General features: G+C 37.5%; 1 protein-coding gene across 1 annotated transcript in view; it reads left to right on the top strand.

Annotated features, from left to right (window-relative positions):
- Positions 1–16296, top strand: part of LOC308663878 (cholesterol transporter ABCA5-like) — a 90076-nt gene that overhangs the window by 60846 nt on the left and 12934 nt on the right. Inside the window, exons 27-36 of the mRNA XM_081320654.1 lie at positions 2082–2147; positions 4739–4830; positions 5631–5754; positions 7880–7997; positions 8099–8190; positions 8898–9073; positions 9700–9775; positions 10557–10651; positions 14249–14368; positions 14499–14648. Of these exons, the coding sequence (XP_081176780.1) occupies positions 2082–2147; positions 4739–4830; positions 5631–5754; positions 7880–7997; positions 8099–8190; positions 8898–9073; positions 9700–9775; positions 10557–10651; positions 14249–14368; positions 14499–14648 (1109 nt within the window). The remainder of the gene's footprint in view (positions 1–2081; positions 2148–4738; positions 4831–5630; positions 5755–7879; positions 7998–8098; positions 8191–8897; positions 9074–9699; positions 9776–10556; positions 10652–14248; positions 14369–14498; positions 14649–16296) is intronic.

Genomic DNA, 16296 nt, shown 5'->3' with positions numbered 1-16296 from the left:
TCAAACTCAATTTCATTGAGGGCCGCATCAGCATTGCGGTTGCCCTCAGGGGGCCGGGTGGGTATGGCCAGGGTGGGCGTGGCCTACTGGGTGGGCGTGGCTAGAGTGCATATGGCCTACTGGGTGGGCATGGCCAGCTCTACATCGTTCGCATCAAGGGTGCCTATGGGGGCCTGGGCAGGAGTGGGACAGATCTGAGGGTCTCTGGCAGAAGGAGGGTCTCTGGGCCAGGGCCAAGGCAGTGGGGGCCGTTCCCTCACTGTTTCCAGGATGGCTTCGCGGGCCGCATGAAACCACTTCGCAGGCCGGATCTGGCCCCCGGGCCTTGTGTTTGACATGTCTGCACTAGAGGGTTAAATTACTTCCATCTTTTATCTTAAATAAGATTATGATGATGCTCTTTACAAATTGGGAATCAAAGCGTGAGAAAGTTACCTTCAGGCTGAAGATCAGAAGACTCTTACAACCTCTGATTTAGATACTATATTTAACATCATTCCATTTCAGTTAATATGAATTGCCACTGCAATGCTTTTAGTGATTTATTACAACCAAATCAGATAGTATACATGGGGGGGGCCCTCTCATTTGACTGTCCTGGATATTTTCTGAACTTAGCATCTCTTCCTTTCATTTTGTTATTGTCATCACTTCTTCTCACGATAAAAGAAAGATTGATTAATCTTAATTAATCTTGACACTACTGCTGATGACAGTAGTTTATAAAAACTATTTTTTTATTAAAAAGTTTTAGAATACATTTTAGCTTTAACAAACAACAAAAACAAAACAAACAAAAAAAGGAGAAAAAAAAGAAAAAACCCCCAGCCCCCTTCCCTCCCACCCTCCCCAACCCTCCCCACCCTCCCTTTCCCCTCCCCCCCCACTTCCCAGAGCAGAATACAGGGTATAAAAATACAAACAATCATAATCTAGCTTACGCAAACAATCCTGAACTATATAGACTATCGAACTTTAACTCATATAGATAAACTCCAAACATATATATATATCATATCAATAATTATTCTAAAACAATATAATACTTTTCAATCTACCCAATAAAAACAATCACAAATAAAACAATTTATATCAATTGTCTAACGCTGTTCTTCTTCCCAGCTAAGCTTTAAATTCATATTATCCTGATATATTGTACAAATTAAAATACCATAGATTACTTCCAAACTTAAAAAAAAATTTTTTTATATAATCACATCATTCTTATATTCTTATATTCTATTACCTACTCCAATATTGCCCATAAAAGTAGTTTATAAATAAGTTATCACTGGTTTATAAAAAGCTAGTCTAGTAAATTTGACTGTGACTGTCAATTCTACTGATTTTGGAAAAAAATAAGGCATGCTATGTAGGTAGTTCTCGACTTACGATCACAATTTAGCCCCAAATTTATGTTGCTTACAGGCGTTTTAAGTGAGTTTTGCTCCACTTGACGTCCTTTTGTTGCCATACTTGTTAAGTGAATCACTGCAGTTAAGTTAGTAACATGGTGGTTAAGTGAATGTAGCTTCCACATCTCAGAAGGTCACAAAAGGGAATCACAGGACCACAGACACTGTAACTGTCATAAAATATCAGTCAGTTGCCAAGCATCTGAATTTTGATCACATGACCAAGGGAGTACTTCAATGGTTGTAACTGTGAAAAATTGTCATAATTCACTTTTTTTTAAATGCTGTCGTAACTTCGAAGGCCAGTAAATGAACTGGTATTAGTCAAGGACTACTGTATTTTCTTTATGCATGAATGTGTTTTAGAGCTGATATATAGAATCAGTGAGATAAATCCAGACAGAAAACCTAATTATTTATACATTTTGGAACAATCTATATTTGGGAAAATTTTGTCACTCTTCTGAATAAATTTCTGAATAATAAACTTAACCGTATCCTGTGAAAAATATTAGAAGAATTAAAAATAAGAGTATTATCTTGTTTATCTGGAATCCCCTCAAGATGGAAGAACATTCAGATGGTTTATTGAGTTCAGTAGCCATACTAAGTACCATTTTTTAAAAGTTTATTATGGTTTGCTTTAAATATTTCTTGTTTTGTTAGATAGTGCGGAAACTTGATAACAAGATGGAGAAGCATTCAGAAAGATTGTTGATTTCTGTTGTAGCGGTAAGCACCTTTTAAATAAAAGATCCAAGAGATCAGCTATTTTCTTACAACTAGAAATAATAACGCAGTGTGTTATTTTACAGTTAGTCTGTTTAAAATTTGTGCAAAACTATGACATGTTTAAAAATTGGTTTGGCCGCTGTGGTGAACATCTCTCCCTTCCTGCAAAAGTAATAATACTGTTTGATTTTGCAGGAGCACTTGTTATAACCTGGAATAAAAAGCACATATTTTCAACTTTATTATGTTAAATGCAGTGTTTTAATTATGTAGAAAAAAATGAGTTATTTTATGAAGGCAATTTAAGTTGCTTTTGGACTGGGGTGGGAAACGAAGGCAGTGCTCTTACGAGCTTCTTGAAGGAACAGAACTTTTTTTTTCAAGACCTTCTTAACACAAATTATGGGGTTTTCAGTCCCTCTTTTAGTTTATGTTCATATTTATTGCTTGGTCCTGAAGAATTGTTTCTAAAAAGCTGATGATTTCAATTATAACCACTGTGTCTCTATTGATACAAGTGGTTTTACTTCAAAGGCTAGCATAGGAGCAACAGACGGATCTTGCCAGTGCTGTGTTTAATTATTGAAGAATATTTATTTGTTTCTGGCATGCAGCCCATAGTTGCATTACTCCAGATGGGCAGTCATATAAAATCTTTAAATAAAAATGAGACAAGACAGAATATTTCTTATTTCATTTTCATGTTTCTTAAATATGAAACAGTTCTTGAGATGGTAGGTGAAAATGACCTTGAGATGCCACAACCTAGGCTACAGTCTGGTGGGAGAAAAGACTTGCCAAAGGGACCCTCACTAGTTTTTCAAAGACTGAAAAGAGAGGGGAGACATATTTTCAGTCTTGCAAGATTCTGCTAATGTAACCTTACAATAGCAACAGCAATAGCACTTAGACTTCTGTACCGCTCCACAGTGCTTTGCAGCCCTCTCTAAGTGGTTTACAGAGTCAGCCTGTGGCCCCCAACAATCCGGGTCCTCATTTTACAGATCTTGGAAGGATGGAAGGCTGAGTCAACCTTGAGTCATTCAGGATTGAATTCCAGGCTGTGGGCAGAGTTAGCCTGCAATGCTACATTCTAACCACCGCACCACTGAGCTCCTAAAGATAGTGTTGATGCTCCTGGTTGTTTCTTGTCTGGACTACTTAAAAGAGTTAAAATTAATCTTGCCAGACTGAAAGTATTTTTCCCCTTAGAAAACTAAGTGTTTCTCTTCTGAAACGCTTCCCATGATTCCCCACCACCACCACCATTTGCAGACTGAACTTCCTCTTATCAGACATTGCCTAGGCTCTGGGTCTTCGTCCTGCATCCCAAGGTCATTCTCATATGCCGCCACAATTCCATTATTCACCTTTTGAGATGGATTTAAGAAAGTGAAATAATGGAATGTAAAATGGACCCTCAATCCATTATAGTCATTTCACTTTGTGCTATATTAGGGGAGAGTGGAATTGTGGTGTAAGTAAGTGATGGGATCAGGCATTTTTATTCATGAAGTGCACATTTGACTTGACAGGAACCTAGGGCAAAATATAATAAACCGCATCTGAGAAAATAATGCACACAAGAACATCACCATAAATAGAATTACATTTTAAAAGCTAGAATATTAAAGGCCAAGATGAAACAATAACAAATAGTATTAAAAAAGATGGAAAAAATATGCTGTAAAACCAAAACATACCCGCTCTCTTTCATGCATGAGATTTATAAAAAGACTTATACAGGTTATAATATAAAGTACAGACAGATCTGGATCAAAGGGGACATTCCTTCAAATGTCCCGACCCAGATTGTTGGGGGCAATTAAGCTGACTTTGTAATAATGCCGCTTGGTGTGTGTGTGAAAGCCCTAATAAGCAGGCATATACATAGAATGAAGGCTACTGCTAAGCTTGTAAGCCGCCCTGAGTCTTCGGAGAAGGGCGGGATATAAATGGAATTAAAATAAAATAAAATAAATAAATGATTTAAGCTTTCTGAATCAAAGCAATAACTTAGATTGTTGGGGAGAAAAAAACTAAAACCTAGTATAATACCTCATAACAACAAAATTTACAACCACAATCTCCATTGCTAATCAAGACAGTTAAGTGAATTTTACCCCATTTTATGACTTTTCTTGCCACATTTGTTAAGTGAATTGCTATAGTTGTTACGTTACTGACATGGTCATTAAGTGAATCGGGCTTTCCCATTGCCTTTGCTTGTCGGAAGGTGTTCACGTGATCCCAGGACACTGCAACCATCCCTACATACACGCCAGTTACAAGTGTCTGAATTTTGATCAGATGACCATGGGGATGCTTCAGTGGTCATACGTGTGAAAAATGGTCATAAGTCAGTTTTTTCAGTGCTGTTGTAATTTTGAATGGTTGCTAAATGAATGGTTGTAAGTTGAGTACCTGTATTCAATTGCTGCAGTGAATTATTTTGTAAAATATCCTATCATAAGCAGCTGGCATTCTAAGCAGCTGTTTTCAGTTGTCTGTTTCGATTGTACTTGTTTACCAATTGTTCTTGTTTCTAACAAAACAGAAGTTTTGATATGATTTTTTCCCTTTCATATTAGCCATATTTGCAATGTGTAATCTGGCTCTTTCTTCTGCGCTATCTTGAAATGAAGTGTGGGGGGAAGTCAGTAAGAAAAGATCCATTTTTCAGGTTGGTATATCACTGATATGAAAATGTAATATGCTAGTACCAAATTTCAATAGGAAATGATAAATTTTAGATACGTGGTCATAATTTTTTTACCTGGCGGCATCCTCATTAATTTTGCTTATCAGAAACCAGGGGGGAAAAAGGATACAAATAGCAACCATGTGTCTGTGGGGTTCTACAGCCAGAAGAACCAGTCATAACTGTTACTATTTTTTAGCACCATCACAAATTGGAATAATCCCCAAACAAGTGGTCGTTAAGTGAGGACCACCTGTTTCCATTTAAATAACATTTCCCAATATTTTCAAACCCAGTTTCATTCTCCACTCGTTTTGCTGATATATTTACAAGTGCCTTCTGCCGATCCTATGTTTTATAAATTGTTTGGTGGAAAGTCTGCAGATATCCTTGTGTTGATCATCATTTGTTCTACAGCTTCATTTGAATTAATGGGCATTATCATTTATTTTTACATAAGATCCAGCTTCTCCTGACCTTTTCCATTGATCATCTTTCATTAAAAAAAAAGCTTCCTAGACTTTAAAGTATGTGGCCTGAAAAGCTTTTTCTTTTTCCTGATAGATGTTTCAGCAAAGGGGCAGACTTGCATCTGTACCTTTTCTCCCTGTTATGTTGAATTGTTCCTCACATCATGACACCTGGGAACTTTTTCCAAATAAAAACAGGCTAATTTGAGGGGTCTTGTTACCTTATTGTTAAATATTACATGGAATATTTTCCTGTTTATTTTGTCTGTTCAAAGAGCCATTGTAGAGAATGAATCTTCTACCTGTTTTCAGAACACCTGTGAAACTCAAGCCCTGGAAACTCCCTGATGTGCCGCATGATGAGAACGAGGATGAAGATGTTACAGCAGAGAGGCTGAGGGTAAAAGAGTTGATCACTTGTCAGAGCTGTGAAGAGGTAAATATTGCCTCCAGTTTTGGTCAACATGATGTAAAAAAGATGTTGAGACTCTAGAAAGAGTGCAGAGAAGAACAACAAAGATGACCAGGGAACTGGAGGGTAAAACATATAAAGAACAGTTGCTGGGATTGCGCATGTCTAGTAGTTTAACAAAGAGAAGGACTAGGGGTGACATGTAAGCAGTGTTCCAATATCTCGGGGGTTGCCACAAAGAAGAGGGAGTCAAGCTATTCTCCAAAGCACCTGAATGCAGGATGGAAACTAACCAAGGAGAAAAGCAACCTAGAACTAAGAAAAAATTTCCTGGCAGTGAGAACAATCAGTGGAACAACCTGCCTCCAGAAACTGAATGCTTCAACACCGGAAGTTTTTAAGAAGAGACTGGACAACCATTTGCTTGAAATGGTATACGGCAGGGCTTTTCAACCAGTGGTATGGGTACCACCTGTGATAAACATTGGCACCTGGCAGGTGGTACATTGGCACCTGGCAGGTGGTACGCGACCATTTTAGAAAAGTAGTGGGGGAAGGGAATGAGCTGAACCGGTGGCAGCACCGCACAAGCCTGAGCGAGAGATGGCTGGAGATGTAGGGCTGTCAGGGCTCAGCGGAAGTGCCAGGATCAGCTCCAGGCTCCAGCTGGAGCTCGATGCTGATCCTGGCGCTTCTGCTGAGCCCAGAAGAAGCACCAATCAGCTGGAATGTTGCAGCATCTCCAGGGTCTTCTGATTTACATTCAGATGCTTGGCAACTGATTCATATTTATGACGGTCACAGTGTCCCAGGGTCATGTGAAGTGACCAAAACCTGCTGCAAACACCCAGCAGACAGGGGGAATAAAAACCAAACACCCCCCACCCCACCCCCGCTGCCAATCCTCAACAGAAATGCTCACAACAATGAAAACCTTGGACAGGAGGAAGAGCGCCGCCAGGCGGGCAGGCAGATGTCTTGTTTGGCTGTGGCTTGGAGGGCACTTTTTCAGTGCCATTGTAACTTCGAACAGTCACTAAGCGAACTGTTGTAAGTCGAGGACTACCTGTATTTCATCACTTTTTTCCCTTTTTTGTTTTTTGTTTGTCATCAGGTTTTTGACACCTTGCTAGGCCACTGGTGGTACTCAGATGTTGCCATATCCTAAAAGTGGTACAATGGGTGAAAAGGTTGAAAAGCCCTGGAATAGGGCAGGGGTGTCAAACTCGCAATGTCATGTGATGTTTTGTGACGTATCACAACTTTTTTCCCATTGCTGGGAATGGAGTGGGCACAGTTTCGGCATGATGCATCCAACCTGTGGGCCGGCTGTTTGACACCCCTGGTATAGGGTTTCCTGCCAAGCAAGGGGTTGGAGTAGAAGACTTCCAAAGTCCCTGTTCTGTTCTGTACTGTACTATACTAATACTAATACTAATAGTAATACTAATACTAATACTAATACTAATACTAATAACTATACTAATTCTAATTCTAATACTAATTACTATACTATACTAATAACTATACTAATTCTAATTCTAATTCTAATTCTAATTCTAATACTAATTACTATACTATACTATACTATACTATACTATACTATACTATACTATACTATACTATACTATACTATACTATACTGCATTCAAGAAAAATAAAAATAGTTTGTTGCTGTTCTTGTGCAGAGAGTTATAGGGCATTGCTCCTGTCCCTGTACATTTTGTATGTTGCTGTGCCAGGAGCTCTTCATTTCAGCTTCTTTGTGATCCGCTGTACAATGATATGCAGGAACTGGGAAACGAGAGGAGTGCTTTTACTGTGATTGTTCAGACCACACCTCCTAGTGGCAGAAACCACAACCAACGTGGGAAACAGAATTAAACCTATTTCCCAAACAATGTAAAGAAAGAATATTTTTGTTCAATATTAGTTGTGGGGGAGAGGGGAGATAGTGATCTCATGTTGAGTAGATAACCTCCCCACCACCACCAAATTTGGAAATGTTTAATCTATGTACATTCATTTTTATATTCTAAATGAGATCCAGGTTAGTAACTGAATTGAGTTTTTATTCATTTAAAGGAATGTATTTGCATTGTATATTCATTCTAGCTCAGATATAAGCTCTGCATTCTTTCTTAATTAGAAACCAGCAGTTTTAGTCCACTCTTTGCACAAAGAATATGATGAAAAGAGTGATTTTCTTCTTGGAAGAAAAATAAAGAAAGTGGCAACTAATCATGTTTCCCTCTGTGTAAAAAAAGGTTGGTGTTACAAGTTATTTATTATGGACTCTATATTAAAAAAAAAAGATGGATAATCTTGCCAAGCAAAAACTGCAGATTCCGGTATTTTTTTTTCTTAGGGGAAATACTGGGAGTGCTGGGTCCAAATGGAGCTGGGAAAAGTACGCTAATAAATATTCTGGTGGGAGAAATTGAACCAAATTCAGGCCAGGTAATTGATTTTAACCATATCTTTTTACTAGTTTTTGCAACTGGACATTATGGCATTCTCATCTAAAAGATCTTACAATGCAGGTGGTAATTCTGAGTTGATAACTTGAATATTTCATATTGAGATTGAATATTCATTATTATATATGTTGAATGATGAAGGAATAGCATTGGAAGTATATTTCTTAATAGTGATGTGTCCACTGATGGTTCCTCATGCAAGCTTCTTCATAAAGTCCTCTTTTTGTGATATTATATCCTTTGAATTGAATAAATAAAATGACCTGACTACAAAAATAAGTGCTTGAACTAAGCAAAATTGGGGAAGGGACGTAGAAGAGCTATCCAGATAAATGGATGGAAGGATGGAGTGAGCCTCTTTTCTTTTTATATATTACATTTATAACCTACCTTTCTTCTAAGGAGCTCTAGATGACATGCTTTTCAGTCACCCCTCATCTTATATTAAGAACAGCTGTCCTCTAAAATAGATTCCCAAGAATCTACAAAGGGAGCTCAGTGGAAAAGTGGAAATTAAAACTTTGATTTTTCTTCAAACTACTGCACCCCACTGGTTAAAGAGAACTGAACTCCTTGAGCTAATATATCCTATTACTATCATTTCAGTAAGGTGTGCGTATAATAACTTTTAAATGTTTCTGGCGTATTAATTAGAATTATCATCTGAAAACAATGGTGTATCTATAGGTGCTGATGGGAGACTTTTCTTCAGGTGATAATAATGAAGATGATTCCATGAAGTTTGTGGGGTACTGTCCACAGACAAACCCACTTTGGCCTGAAATCACATTACAGGAACATTTTGAAATATATGGTGCCATCAAAGGAATGAGTGAAAGTGACCTGAAAGAAGTCATAAAGTGGTAAGACATTGCTAATAGAGAAAAATAATTCATTAATATATGCTAATAATTCATTGATACATGTTAATACATTCATTAGCACGTATTGACATGTTATCAACTGTCCAAACTGTCAACTTTTTTGGAAGTTGACACCATGATTTATTGTTAAAACTGCTTATAGGGAAATTTCACAAACCTCTAATTAGTATGATGAAAAACATCATAACATATGCTGAGTATAAAGATCTCTCATATTTATTTGTTTTCATACTGCTAAATTACCCATCTCCCTCAAAGAGAGGCTCTGGGTGGTAATATAATGTAATATAAGTGATAAAACAATGTATAAAAATTAAAATTAAATTAGGATTTTTAAAAAAAATATATACACTAATGACAAAATTCTAAGATGGCCATTTAATGTTGGTTATTATAAAGCAGGGGGAGGGGGGTCTCTCATGGAACTAGCCAGCCCCAAAGTTGGATTGTCCTAGTGCCCCTCCCCACACCCAAGGCTGCAGAACCAAGATTTGATCCCTTTGGGGAAGGAAGGCCAAGAGATTGGGGGCCATATTGCTTTTTTCACATTGCTTACAGGTATAATACCCTTTCAAGACAGAAAAATGAGTTTGTTTTTCTTACAGCATCTCCAGTGCACTTGATTTTAAGGAGCAGCTACAGAAAAAAGTAAAGAAACTTGGAGCAGGGATCAAACGAAAGGTTTGGTTTTCTTCTGAAATAGTTAACTTTCTAATTCATGCTATGGCATAAACATTTAACTATGTAAGCAGAGAAAAAATGTTCCTTCCCTTAATCTTTTGCCATGGCCATTAAGAATTATAAGATAATATCCCAAATATCTTTTCATCTGGAGGAATAGAACTAAAACTGCCATCAGGTCATTTAGTAGTTGCTATCTCCTCTTTGGAGGGACGCAGTGGCTCAGTGGGTTAGGACGCTGAGCTTGTCGATCTGAAGGTCGGTAGTTTGGCGGGTCGAATCCTGAGTGCCGCGTAACAGAGTGAGCGCCTGTTACTCGTCCCAGCTTCTGTCAACCTAGCAGTTCGAAAGCACGTAAAAATGCAAGTAGAAAAATAGGGACCACTCCGGTGGGGAAGGTAACAGCGTTCCGTGCGCCTTTGGCGTCTAGTCATGCCGGCCACATGACCACTGAAATGTCCTCGGACAAGCGCTGGCTCTTCGGCTTTGAAACGGAGATGAGCACCGGCCCCTAGAGCTGGAAACGACTAGCACACATGTGCAGGGGAAGCTTTACCTTTACCTTATGTCCTCTTTAACGTGTTCGGTTACATAAAATGAAATTTGACATTTCTTTGAAAGTAGCAGATGTAGAAAGTCTCCTAGAGAGTTTCGGAAGATTTGACTTTAATTTGTATGGATGCAATCCATCTTGAAGTGATTTTTTTTTTGCTTCACTTGGCTTTACTAAAAGTAAATAACCATCACTGATGTGGTCCCCTCACCCTGGTCTCTTTTTTAGCTATGTTTTGCCTTAAGTATGCTTGGTAGTCCCTGTATTACTCTACTAGATGAACCATCTACTGGTATGGACCCCAAAGCAAAACAGCACATGTGGTAAGTGTCTCCAAAGGACATGAAGAATATATTTAATGTGAAATCGCAACCATTTATTTACTTTAAATTTATCCATCCTGTTGCATAGTGGGCCAGAATGGGCAATGATTAATGAAGGATCCATTCTGTAAGCCTTTAAAAGGCATTTTACTTTTGGTAAAAAATAACTTAAGCATAACAAATTTGGTGAAAAGACAATGCTCAGAATAGAAACAAAAATGAACATACTGCAAAGTTGCGATCCCAAGAAGCAGAAAAAGGCTTCTACTCTTTCCCCATCTGTCTCTATGTAAACATCTGGTCTAACAGATCTTAGAAGATTAATGGCCTTCATATTTCAAAACACTTTCAAAGGAACTAGCCATAAACAATAAACAGAGATCGAAACCTCTCTTACAATTGTGTCAACCCTCTTTGCTTTCTTCATGATTTGCTCTTTGGGCAGGTGTAAAATTAATTGCAGATGAAGCTGATCCTGGTAGTGGTTCTGCAAAAGTGCTGTCAGGGCTGGCTTTACTTGACTCACACAATATATTTCATTTTTTTAAAGAAGGAATGGAGAGATAATGTCGTAGTGCCAGACTGACTGGGTGGTACCCAGCATTCTGATTAGGGAGGGCACAAAGTGGCTCTGAGAGGGAAGGCAACAAGAACATAAACCTCTGAGAGATAATAAAGGGAGCATTTCTTCACTTTACATGGATGATCTGGTGAATTCACCACTGGAAGAGAATCTGTTCTCTAGCCCTGAAATAGAAAAGTGCAACATTAGCAAAATTTAAAATAGAAGCATATTTTCTTTATTTTTCAGCTGGGCGGTTTGGGAAAGTAACACATTTATTATGACATACAGTACACTGCAGGTCCTATTGCTGCAGAGATTCTACAAGAATAACCAGAAATTTCCCCATTGCTGGCATAACATCCATCTATATTCAAGTGCTGCCGCTACCATCCCACCTTTCCCAGCCACCGTTTGTCTCCTTAATCATTTTTCTCTTACTGTCCAGCTTAATAAATTTGAGTAATCTTAGATTGCAGAGGACTTGATTCAATTTCATGGATTCATGCAGGATTGTGGTTTTTAAAGTATCACAAGGCAGCATTTGTTTAAAGGGAACTGCTATATTTTTCCCCTGAAAAATATTACAGTCGAAGCATATTATACCCATCAACTATTTTAGGCTCAGTAATAAGTTTTAAAAAGCAAAACATGGCTAGAGGATATTAATGTTAGCTAGAGTCACATTACCTCATTCAAAGAGTTCTTTTTAATGGCTATAGCTCAGATTGAAGAAGAATATTCAGTAGATTGCTTTTTAAAAGCAATAACTTGGATGTGGGAGTTAAGACTGCATCTCATAATTGAGAATAAGTGGAATAAAATATTGAGAAGACAGCAACAGATTGCAAATGCCATCTCTGCAAAGAAACTGAAGAAACAATGGATCTTCAAAATAGCTGCTGCAAGAAGACCGCACAGATTGCCTACAAACAATGGCATGACAAAATAGCAACAGCAGTACATTGCAATATCTGCAAGTAATACCATTTGCCTGCAAGAGAGCCCTGGTGAGACTACAAAATAGTTGAAGTAATAGAAAATGAAAAAGCTAAATTGTTCTGGGACTTTAGAATTCAAAGAAGCAAGCACTCATCACATAACACCCCGGAACTAACAATCATTTGAGATGAAAAAGGCTGGATAGTGGACGTTGCAGAACCTGGAAACTGCAGAACAGAAGAATTGGCAAAAATCGCAAAATATCAAGACCTTTATATAGAAATAAGAGGGAAGAAAGCAAAGGTAGTGCCAACAGTAATAGGTGCCCTGAGTGTAATTCTAAAACTTCTGAGGCATCACTTGACAAAATCACTGACAAAAGCATTGACAAAATCACTATCAGTTACTTGCCAAAGGCAGCTTTACGTGGAACAGATTACATCCTGCGACAATATCTTTAGCACTATTAGACAAGATCTACCTATCCCAAATCCTTGGGAAGGATTTGATAGGTCGATAACAATGACAAATCCAGTCTAAACATCTGGCTGACTGTGCATCCAGCCATGATAATCAGCATGGAATGCGGATATATTTCCCTTTTTAAAATTTTTATTTGATTAAAATTTGAAAACAAAAAAGCAAACTAAAAGCAACAAAATGGGAAAATCAGACAAAAAAGCAAGATAAATGTGGAAGCAAAAGAAAAAAGTAAAAAAAAAGTCTTCCAATTTTCTTTGGTACATATATAAATAAAGATACATCTAACTCTAAAATTAATAATAGTCTATATTACTTCTATAATTCTGTATAATTCTAACAAATCCCAAAATAAAAATTGTTTCCCTACTTTCTCACAAAAAGTCCCAAAGTGGCTTTATTAACAACTCATCCCTGTCTTATAAAATACAACCTCTTCATTCCATTCCTCACCCCATTTTCTATAAACTCAAATGTTCAGCTCTCCTTATTAATTAGCAAAGACCTAGTAAAAAGTAGCAAAAATACCAAATAACACAAATATATACCAACCCAGGAATTAGGGGTGTATCCTGACCTGGCCATCTAGTACTTCTACTATGGGAGGTTCATTGCCTGCTAATTAGCTTCCAAGTGCAATTCAAGGTGCCACCTACCACCTTTAAAGACCCACATGGCTCAGGGCCCAAATTTCTCCGAAGCTGCCTTATCCAGGTTTAATTTGCCTGCCTGTTACAGTCAGAGAAGGTTTTCTGAATATCCTTGTGCTGAGAGAATACAACCAGCAGGGACCCCATTATCAGGTTTTCTCAATGATAGTCCCTTCTCCCTTGTGGAACAGCTTATTCCTTGGTTTGGGGGATCCTCTCAATTAAGCTTCTAAAGAGTCATAAAAACTCTTTTTACTAGAGTTTATTGGAGAGGTGTGTTGTGAAATTATCAGCCTGGCAAGGAGGAGGGATCAGGCGAGGAGTTAGCCCTGAGACTGTCTCCCCTAAGATTCATGGAGCTTTATATTTGTTCCCAAGGAAGGAAGAGTCTGGGGATATTCTTGTATAGGTGGAATATAATAAAGTAGTCATCTTGAACCCTTCATGTATGGCTGTGGTTTCTTGCGCCTAACAAAGTGAGTTATTCTGTTTGTGAATGGTGGCATAACTGCTTGGTCATGTTTAATTGCTAAGTATTTTCTTTTTTTAATTGGCTTTAGCTCTTTTATTTTATTTCCCGAAAGCTGCTCAGAGCCTTTTGAAATTGAGGAACATAGAAACCAAATACATAAATAATACTCCTTGCCATAGCCATCACTTATTTCTATAGGGAGAGTTGAGGATCAAAGAGCATTTCCAGACTTTAAACTTACTCTTCCAAGGGATAAGCAATGTTATCCAAAATAGACAGAACCTTATTTTTTAAAAAAAATTTCTTACCAGCAGCAGCTCCATTTTGTCTGGATTTAATTCCCGTTTGTTCTTCCTAGCTGCAGCTTTAGTTTTGGGAAAGATTAATAGATCTCTTTATGCTAATCAGATGGGACTTTATATAGACAATGATATAAAGAAGAGTTGGCCTAGCAAGACTAATCTTTCCCGAATATCTATTATGTTTGATAGGAAAGCCATACGAGCAGCCCTTAAAAGTAAAGAGAGAGCAGCTATTCTGACTACTCATTACATGGAAGAAGCAGAAGCCGTGTGTGATCGAGTGGCCATCTTGATATCTGGAAAATTGAGGTATCTTCTCTAGATATTGGGGCATTTTGGGGGGGGGAGAAAGAAAAAAAATTACAATTAAAACTAACAAAGATTTTAACATCAAATATATTTTTGCTTTTCTCTTATTCCTGCCTCAAACAATTGATAGGTGCATTGGGACAGTTCAACACCTCAAGACTAAATTTGGCAAAGGATATTACTTAGACATGAAATTAAAAGAAGTTCCAGATTTACAGATGAAGGAACAGCTCCAGAGGGCAATTTTGCATATCTTTCCCAATGGAAGACCTCAGGAAAGGTAAAAGGCTGCTGTTGCAAGTCAAGTGGCTATTAATCAATTCCATCACATAACTAGAGTTGTCTCGTTATATACTCAGCATAAGGATTAGAGAGAATAATATATGGGTGGCAACATGCCTGACTACAGTACCGTTTTTGATTCACTCTAGGTCCTTCCCATTACTAATCTGATCTGTGCCAGCTAGGTAAAATCTTGACTTCTGAGTTTTGATCAATTTAAAAAAACATAAAGATGCAATTTGAGAAGCCCAGGCTTCTATAGTACAGATTCAACAATTAATGTATGAAATGAAATTCATTCTATGGACAGTTGGTTTTTGTTAAAAATCATGGAATGCTTAACTAGCAATTTTTTTGTTATTAGAAGTTTTATTAATTTTATACTATTTACACTCAAATATTTGTGAAGCAGTACGGTGGTTGGGTAATCAAAATGAAACAATATCAAATAACAGGTTATTTGTACATAGCTCAGGTTACATCAACAAAAATTCCCTCTCCGCTTCCCTTAGTTATAACATAGTCAACTTAATCAAACTAATACGTTTCTAATTGTGACCTAGTCAGTTAAAAGAGTTTTCAATATATTTTAACTAGCAATTTTAACTAGCAATTTAACTAGCAATTTTAATTTAATTTAATTTAATTTAATTTATTTAGATTTATATACCGCCCTTTCCCGAAGGACTCAGGGCGGTTTACAGGGTATTTAAAAAAATCAATACAAACGTTAAAACAAATTAAAAAAAGATTAAATAAAACCCTGAAAAAAATAAAAAACCCAGTTAAAATTAAAAATTAAAAAATTCTCAGTAGATCTTTTTCCTATTAAGTGATGATAGTAATAACACCAAGTTACATAAGCAATATTTATTGCAGAACAATTATGATATAGGCTTTAAATCAAGTATGCAGACTATCTAGGTCAGGGGTGTCAAACTCGCAACGTCACGTGACGTGTCACGATGTATTGCGACTTTTTTCCCATTGCCAGCAATGGGGTGGGCGCGGTATCGGCATGACGCATCTGTCCCGACATTCCTTCAATCTGTGTAGTGTCAGTTTCTTGATCTGGTGTCCTACAAAGGGCTGCCAGTAGGCCAGAAAAGCAACTGGAGAGAGCCTCTTCCAAACATATGCAGAAACTTTGGATAATTATATCACCTGCGAGAGACAAAGCAAGCTTTAGTTTCAAGCTGTCATTCATTTTTCAAACCTGGAGTCCTCACTAGTTTACCCCCTTGTTTTGTTTCCTTATTAGCATCATCCACTGCTGAACTGTGGAGTACACAGTCTTCTAGCTCTTCTCTTTCATGCAAGAACATGGGATATTTTTCCTTTAATAAAGTGGTGAATTCATTTTCATCTTCTTTTTTTAAAAAAAGAATCATCTGTGCTTAAAAATTTTGCTGATCTCTCTTAATACAAGTTTACCTTCTGAATCCTTTTTCTTGTACATTTATCTTATTCTTCTGCCTCTTTTTCTAACCAGTTTTCTGTCCTGCTGAAGTTTTCTTTAACCACTGGTAGTTTTTCAAACTTTAGAGCAAGTTCCTCTTTGTCCTTTATTGGATAAATCTTCCTTGGATCTCCTCTTGTCTTCAGGTTACTGGACTGGGTCTCTGTTTCCTTTTTTTTGATCTGAG

The sequence above is a fragment of the Vipera berus genome, assembly GCF_964194415.1.
Source record: "Vipera berus genome assembly, chromosome: 2".
Classification (NCBI taxonomy): domain Eukaryota; kingdom Metazoa; phylum Chordata; class Lepidosauria; order Squamata; family Viperidae; genus Vipera; species Vipera berus.
This window is presented reverse-complemented; position numbering and strand designations above follow the sequence as displayed.